Raw genomic sequence first — 8,677 nt, forward strand, 5'->3', positions numbered from 1 at the left:
CCATGTACTTTTTTGTCTGCAATTAGCCTTCGGGCATGAACTTGCAATAAAGTTATTATCATTATTTAACTCCCGCTTCTCCTATTGGGTAAGTCAGTCCCCACCCCTTCCTGAAAGTAGTGTGGACACATGTGTAAATGAAAAATCCCCATACTTCGAATATTTAAACGCAACGGATAAATTCATATTTTTGTTGCGTCTAGACAACCCTTGTATAAGAAACATGATCTGTTCATACCAACAGTACATACTGACACTTGTACAAAGAGGCGAGAAGAAGTTGACTCTATTGGATTAGCTTTAAGTCAGTTTATCAATTTTGTCCACTATGTATGTTTAAGCTATGTATTGTATATATTTCACTGTATATGTCATATACATATTAGTTAGGTTCATGTTAGACGACCTGTACCTAGCCCCTCGGGGCACGAATGTACAATAGAACTTAGTATTTCATAGATAGCTGGTCTACCCTGTAGGCCAATGACCCCAATTTAGGACACCCTGCGCGGCCTGGGACCTGATGAGCGCACGATATGATAAGGCTAAGGCAACGGCATTGAGAACTTCACAAGAACGCTAAATATGTCACGGAGGCATGAGATCTTCGATTCCTTCGAATGTTTATTTACACCGGTACATTCGACAGCTGCACAAGTTTTAGCTTTTGTTAAAACGGTAAATTTAGCTGTCGGAAGCCAGGACGCAAGTAAAAGGTTTGCTCACGAGTCGTCTACTGCCATATTTCCAAGAAGTAAGGACGGACCTCTGTGATCAAGATGGAGGATATGGTGCCTTGGATAAACCCTTGTGTCGCCTGAATTGATCTCTACTCTGACGTATTGATGAAGAGGACTTTCAAGATGTGCACATCTAAAAGAGAAACTGGTACGACAGTGTTCCGAGGCCAGTACTATTGTCAGGACGTTCTCAAGGCTGTAGCATACCCTCTTATCAACTACCCTTTCCCTGAACCCAAAACTAAGTATCTTCAGCAGAGCCAAGGAGAGGTTGGCTGACTTCTGTTTTTAACCGTTGACGCACAGTAGTGTAAGATTGTCAAAGGCATGAGCACTATCTTTCTAGAGCTACCCTGAATTCATCATACGGTTGTTTTTAACTGGTGCAGGCCAACAGGACACACCTTACAAGGTTGGTTTTGCTTGGTCCACGTAAGCGTTAAACCGCCTTTCGATGCAACACACCAGTTTTGTGCAGTAAGTACAAGCTGCGTAAGACCGGACTGTAAGGTTTGATCCACACCCTGAGAAGGGTCCCAGTCCTTTTCGATAAGTGTGATGGGCACTTTAACGCGGTCGAGGTGTGGCTCTCCTCTGACTTTACATCCCATCCAAGAGGACGTCCCTAACCGAAGCTAGTTACTCATTTTCACCTGAGCAGACTGAGGAAATAGTTGTTAAGTTCACAACATTGGGGAGTGTCAGGGTACAACATTGGTGCCTGCCAGGGATAAAAACCCAGAACCTTTAAATTCTATGTCAAGAACCCTAAACACAAGACAGCATTGTCACCACCTTGCCAGTTGGTTTTGAATACGTCCCGATCTGCTTATTGTATTTGACAACATTCCGTTCACCTTTCTATTACCCCTGGTTAAATTGCAACTTAGGGTCAGTTCACATACGTCGTGCCAAGGACGTCCTTGGTCGTGCGACCTTCGTACGATTGTAAACTCACGCATTCTTAGGATAGTTGTACATGTATCGCGCAAAATTCAGCTGTCTTATTTCGGAAAGGGCTTTCTTAGAATCCTTGTTGGCGGTTGGATATGTCACAGCCTGCTTGAAAATTCTGCGACGACCTGCGATGAATTGACAGCGCCAGTAACAAGCAAATTCATCCTATGGGTTTTACAATACCGGCTGGATCCTAAGTCCGCCTACTAGTCACCACGCACGCGACAGCCCACGCAACTCCCACAGATGATGGACAGCCATCGCTATAAAAGTCGGACCGCAAACCCGCATCCGCGCCCACTCAACCCGTGTGAACCAACGGTCGGCGGCACGTCCAGCTATCAGGTTCCGAACACTGACAGGTTCAATACACGCGACTGAGGATGACAGCAGTGGCAAGAACGTGTCTCCTGGCGTTGGTGCTGGTTCTGCCTGTATGCACCATGAGCTTCCTCTTCGCAGAGACCATGCACTCACCCAGCAGTCTCCCTCCCTGGCGCTTACGTGAGTAATTTCCGCTTTTCATTTCTAGATATGGAATAGAAAACTTGTGTTCTTTTTTCAGATTGAAAATCATAAAAAAGACAAACAACAGCGCTAAGAATGGTTATGGTGTATGGTGTCTAATTGAAACATAAACAAACGAAACGGCTGGCAGCATATATCAAGTTAGTGGAGTAAAATGACCGCCACTCCTAGATAGAAAATACCAGTGATCGTATCAAAAGACTTGTGTCCTCCAAACATATCAACACTTCTTTGTTTTCCCGGCGAGTGTTTGTTGTAAGATACAAGATCCCTGAAAAAAGATTCTCAAGAATGTTTTCACGCTGTGATACGTAAATGATAATGGCTGAGCCAATCTGATCAAACAAGGATTGTAGTAGGTAATGGTAAGCAGAAACACGTCACCATCACTGAAAATGTATATTTAACCTATGATAAGCTAGAAGGATCATTGGATCTTTATCATCAGCCTCCCCATTTAGTGCTATATCATCGATGCTACCGTTACATACGTCTAAGGAGGCAATATCTGTCTGAAACATTAATTGTGCCTGCAAATAAGGGGCAAAAACGCGTGCATGTTGCACATGAATAGAGTCCACCCTGGCCTTGGTGCTGACCTCTCCCTAGTTGATAGCAGACTTGTGTGGTATTGCTATACCAGATAATAGGGTTAAGAAACATTTTGGGTGATTGACAGGTACTATGGTGTAGTATCGACATCTTTCCGCAGATGAAAAACCCGAGAGCGTCTCAAAAATCTCATAGCCTGTTTTTCGTCGCGCTTATACATACATTGAAAGCATACGTTTAAAGACATGTAAAATTCATACAAAATGTGATTGGTTACTTCCTTGATAAGTTTTGCAAAGAGAACAGAATTACAGGACATCTACTGACTGAAAACCTGTCTACACGATGTACACGTTCTGGAGGCTGGGTTGGCTAATGCAGCTAGCTTCATTCAACACGACGTTCCTCCAGGATTCTTCTTGAGTACCGACTTTGTAAAAACACAGTTCGTGACAAGCTACCATATGCTAACTTACATGTAGCGCTTTCAATTATCGTACGTGTACATGCCCTAAATAGGAAGATAAAAGGTAGTGCATGATAGTAGGAAGGTACTACATTACATATGCGGCTGGTGATGATAAGATAACTGTACCTCAAGGATTCAAATGAACGTGTGATTAACTAACTACTTTGGAAAGTGGGGTTTCGGTTTCCTTTTACTGATAACCATTCCAAAAAAAAGGGTCATCTGAGGGCGAGATAGTTCTCACGCGTACAACCCACATCCTTCTTCTTAATGTATCTAAGGTGTACAGGCTTCACCGGTGTCGCCCACGCCTTTCTCCTCACGGGAGATTTGACAGATAGCTTCTCTTCTGTAGGTGGGCTGCAGCAGTGTCTAAAGGGGTCATCAGTCATCGGCTGCGACGTCTTCGCCTGTCTTGAAGACACGTGTGAAGCAGGAGGCATGCACAGACTCTGTCAGCGCCTCCTGAACAACGGACATCATTTCAACACACAGGTGACCGTCTCACCACTTAGCCCATTCTAGGATTAGGGTAAAATGTCAGAAGTTATACAAAATCCATGGCAAGCTTAGACTACAGACCGTCAGAGGTTTGTCCCTTTCCACCATGGGAGTAGCTTTTCTAACTTCAAAGACTGGTCGGTTAGACACTGCGTGTAGGTAATCTTTCCTAAGGACCCTTGGAGGTCGTCGACGGTCTTCTTTACATGTGTTCCGTCTTTTGTAACTATAGACTGTTAGCCTGTACAATTAACTGTCCCGATCGTTTTAAAAGATCACGAAGAAAGCAAAGGCCAGTTTACCAGGGTCTGTGATGTTTATCTGTGTGGATAACCACACACCACCGTGACGCAAAACAACTCATCCGCTAATCGTTGATAAGACAAAATTGTCCAGTAGCAAAATGGACATAATTCCCAGAAACGTAGTCTTTACTCCATAATGTTTGATCATCTTTCTCGGGGATTTGTCTGGAATTAAGTCAATTCGCCTGTGGCCTGATCATTGGATAACATCCGCCTACAAACTCGGAAGTACGGCTTTATATCTGAGTCCGGTGATATGTGTCGTCGTTATATGATCTAAAACATAGACATGTTAGAATTAAAGTCTGCAGGTTTTCGTCTTATCGGAAGAGACTTAACTTCGGCAAGAAAGTTCAGGATAGTATTTCATTATGTATTTAATCTATCGTTCAAATCAGTAGTTTCCAGATTCTGGTTTACAAGTACGTCGATAACAGAGTTCTCAGTGTCCGTATCTCGCAACGACACTTCAGGTCACATCATCGGTAACCATGAATATGGACCATGAATATGGACTATGCAAAGCTCCAAAATGCATATCCGATGTGGTCTTAGCACTCCATGAATTATTAACAATGTTACCGGAAGGAAAACCCAGCAAAGTATAAGTGACTGTGAAACGATGAACGGGTCGGCCTTCTAACTGATAGTCAGATGTTACTAGAACACCAATAGTCATGCAAGAGGGAATTGAATGTGCTGGGATGCCGGATGTGTGAGCTGTTGTGGTATTGTCTTATGTGTGTTTTTGTTTGTGTGTTTGTGTGTTTTCGGATATTTGTGGTCAGCATTGATGAAGTGGACCTGCAAGCGTAGGTAGACCATGCACAACCTACAATATTCAGATATTGACAATCAAACTTTATGTACATACAGATGGATGTCAGAATGTAAAAATGCGACAAGCTTGTACTTCTTCCCGTTTCGTCTCTCCTACATAGGACTTACAAATTCCTCTTACGTTCCGACACGATCTGTATGCATATATGTATCACTGTCAGAGTCGCAGCAATGTTAAGGTCGTTTATTTCCTGTCAAAAGTTTGTATCACTGTCAGGCAAGTCTGGATTCTACCTGATTTTCTGTTCATCGATGCTTCGAGCTAGAATTATCTGTCTGGTACATCGGACAGATGGATCGAGTTGAAGATTATGATAAGTCATTTACATAAGTTGGAGATTCTTGAACAGAAGTCTACTTGAACTTGAGCATGATACTATGTATATTATACAGACGTTATCATAACGTTATCATAAAGTCAGATCCGGGAAATGATCGAATGTTTTATTCGTCAGACTTGAAAATCTCTCTCGGTGTACAGTAGCGTGAAGACGATATCATCGCTATGCCCTTTGACTCAGAAGGGAGGCTAATCAAGGATATAGTACAGAAAAGCAGCTTGGCGAAATTAGCAGTCAAAAAGGGATTGAGCTCACAGGTCTAGGTCTAGGTCTGTACATTATACATAGGATCATGCACACTTCAAGTTCAAATTCAACTCTATTCAAGACTCTCCGACACACGCAACACTTTTGAATATCTCCAACTTGAATATGTAATAACCTATCGCTATCTCCAAGTCATGTAATACATTATCGCAATCTCCAACTGACGCAATACTTCATGAAAATCTCCATCTTTAACATGCTGCTGTCAGTCACTCTATGCAATACGTTATCAGAGCCAGATACATTAGCATCGATGAGTAATGTTGAATCGAAAATGTTCTAACCAGCCAGCCAGCCAACCAACCAACCAACCAACCAACCAACCAACCAACCAACCAACCAACCAACCAACCAACCAACCAACCAACCAACCAACCAACCTCCACCGGAAAAGTTCATAACCCCCTGAGACACCCTCACGCATTTCGAGGGACAAATTGTGTGAAGTAAACTTTTCCCTCTGTTACAGCCTTACTCTGAAGCCAAATGATTATTTTAAAGATTTATGAAAGGTAACAAGTCTCTTCTTAGAGTGAAGCCCCTCTATGCTGATTGAAAGACACATCACAGCATAGGGGGTCCACATAATAGAGTAGGGGCCCTCTGCCCTCAAACTATGCGAGCTAGAACACTGACACCATTCCCAACGCATCTAGACGATCGATCTTGGTAAATAGGTTTACTTCCTTTTCCCTTTCACAACCCTGTTATTCCTCAGGGCAAAGTGTTCCTGAAGGGAGTGTTACCGTGCATGGCCCGCACCTTGACCAATGACATCGCCTTGCTGTCGGGGTCGTGTGTCGAGCTGCAGGAGTTGGTCATCATGGCGGAGTCGCACTGCCTAGAAGAACACGGCCTCTGCGACGTGGCTGCGAACAACACTCAAGCCATCAAGGCCATCATGCCAGTACAGGAGCTGCTTCGGAACAGGTGCTGGCTATTAAAGTGCTGCTTCTGCATCCTTATTTTACGACATCCACATTTTTCGTACTAACACTGCTTGAAGAATGTTTCATCTACACCGTTCTACGCTCGTTCACAAGTCGACTCAGCTTATCTAGAAAATGTGACGTTAAGGTACTGCAAGAAGCTTCTGTCGTGCCATTTTGCTTTTTTACTTAACTTTACTTTACTTTACTTTACTTTGCTTTGCTTTGCTTTGCTTTGCTTTGCTTTGCATTGCTTTACCTTACTTTACCTTACCTTACCTTGCCTTACCTTACCTTGCCTTGCCTTGCCTTGCCTTGCCTTGCCTTGCCTTGCCTTGCCTTGCCTTTGCCTTTGCCTTGCCTTGCCTTGCCTTGCCTTGCCTTGCCTTGCCTTGCCTTGCCTTGCCTTTGCCTTTGCCTTTGCCTTTGCCTTGCCTTGCCTTGCCTTGCCTTGCCTTGCCTTACCTTACCTTACCTTACCTTACCTTACCTTACCTTACCTTACCTTACCTTCCTTTGCTTTGCTTTGCTTTGCATTGCTTTGCTTTACTTTACTTTACTTTACCTTACTTTACGTAGTACAAAATAGAGCTACGAATAGAATAAAACTTAACATCCTAATACAGTATGGGCTAGCATAAGTTTTTGATATAGTGTTGCAATCGAGTGAGGCTAATAATCAGTTTCGGTAGTTTTCTAATGACAAAGCACTCTTTAACATATTTACATATTTTTTTTTGCATTCTGGGGGTTGTTGCATCTTCATATAAACGATGAACCGTTCGGTTTCCGCAGACCCACCTATGAGCTGATCCGGTCCATCATGGAGTGTGAGGATGCGGTCCGCGCGCAGTTCCGGCCCGATCTGACGGCTGCTGTGGGAGAGGCCGTGCTGTCAGTCATCAACAAGCTCGGCCTGGGGTGCTGGTTCTCCATGTACGGCTAACAACAACAACAACAACAACAATAACAACAACAACAACAACAACGTGCGACACAAATGTTACATTGGAGCTCTAGAGCAGGACTTAGAATATATATTGTCACGTTTATTGTGACAATGAAGAAGTGTGATGGATGTCGCTCGAAACGTCCTTGGTACTCCCCGTATTTATCCAGTTGTAGAGATGGAATTGTCTTCAGTGTAATCTATTGTTAAACGGATTAAGATGTAAAAGCAGAATGAAGCTACTTCTGATGTACACTATTCAGAAGTTTGAGATCATATAATCACACAGAGATTTCCTGACACTATGAAAACTGATTTGCTGACAGCAATATTTCAGTCCTAGATACGCCTGGTCGCACTCTCAATAAAAGTTACATCAGAAATACTGCTAAAGATTTTTCTAGTCAGAAAACAATGTATTCATTCAAATCATGTCAGAACATCGGTGCAATGCTTGTGACACGTTGAGTGGTAGACCTGAATCATATTAATTTGTTGATTATCCATATCCATATCAAGTTGTTTCCCAAACCTCATTACTTATGTACCAAAATGCAGTGTATTGTTGAAAGATAGGCAAATTAAAGATTCAACACTTCATTTATCCATCATCTCCAGATGGGAATTTGATGAGGTTGATGTTAAATGTATCAACATCGTGACAGAGTAATGGGACAGAAATATGACATACTATTAGGCTAGCATCTGAGGCTTCGCCAAAAACCAGCATTGGAGAGATATAGTAATGTGGATGAATTGTACAAGCGCCTAATGGTTGGTCTCATGAGTAAATGTGGTAGTTACCTGTGTTAGAGCCTTATGTTTTATTCTCCAGCTTTCCCCATAACAGACGACCCAGTTTGTTCAGTATTGAAGCGTATGTAAGGATACCTGGCTGAATTGTTGGTCCAATTACCGACTTCTAGTCTGATTTATTTCAGTTCTCTGATATGCCAGGCGCATAATTAAAGGTGAGGTGTTTAAATGTTATTGTGTATCTAACTGTGTCATTTCAATGTTACCCAACATTTCATACGGCCAAGAAGGAAAGTTACATCAACAGGTACCAGTGCCATGGTCTTTTGACAGAAAGGGAACGAAGGCACTGACTTCTTACGTACAATGTTCCCTGTAGATCCTGACACGCTTCCTCGGACTTTTCGTTCGCTCTTATTCTTGTGTGCCGCCGATAATGGCTGCCAGTGAATTGATGTCCCTACAGCTCAACTGGTAGCAGCCCCACAAGTGAGCTCCTGGTTCCAATCAGTTGCTAACTGTGAGTCATCTCGGTTGGGGCTG

At 43.0% G+C, this 8,677-nt stretch overlaps 1 protein-coding gene across 1 annotated transcript; it reads left to right on the top strand.

Moving 5' to 3' along the window:
* Positions 1-1,422: 1,422 nt before the first annotated feature.
* Positions 1,423-8,368, top strand: LOC136429320 (stanniocalcin-like). Its single transcript, XM_066419177.1, has 4 exons — positions 1,423-2,201; positions 3,602-3,741; positions 6,219-6,430; positions 7,225-8,368. Exons 1-4 carry the CDS (start codon positions 2,081-2,083, stop codon positions 7,373-7,375), a joined length of 624 nt encoding a protein of 207 aa, XP_066275274.1. The 5' UTR covers positions 1,423-2,080; the 3' UTR covers positions 7,376-8,368.
* The last annotated feature ends 309 nt before the right edge of the window (positions 8,369-8,677 follow it).

This window comes from Branchiostoma lanceolatum, chromosome 3 (assembly GCF_035083965.1).
Source record: "Branchiostoma lanceolatum isolate klBraLanc5 chromosome 3, klBraLanc5.hap2, whole genome shotgun sequence".
Classification (NCBI taxonomy): Eukaryota; Metazoa; Chordata; class Leptocardii; order Amphioxiformes; family Branchiostomatidae; genus Branchiostoma; species Branchiostoma lanceolatum.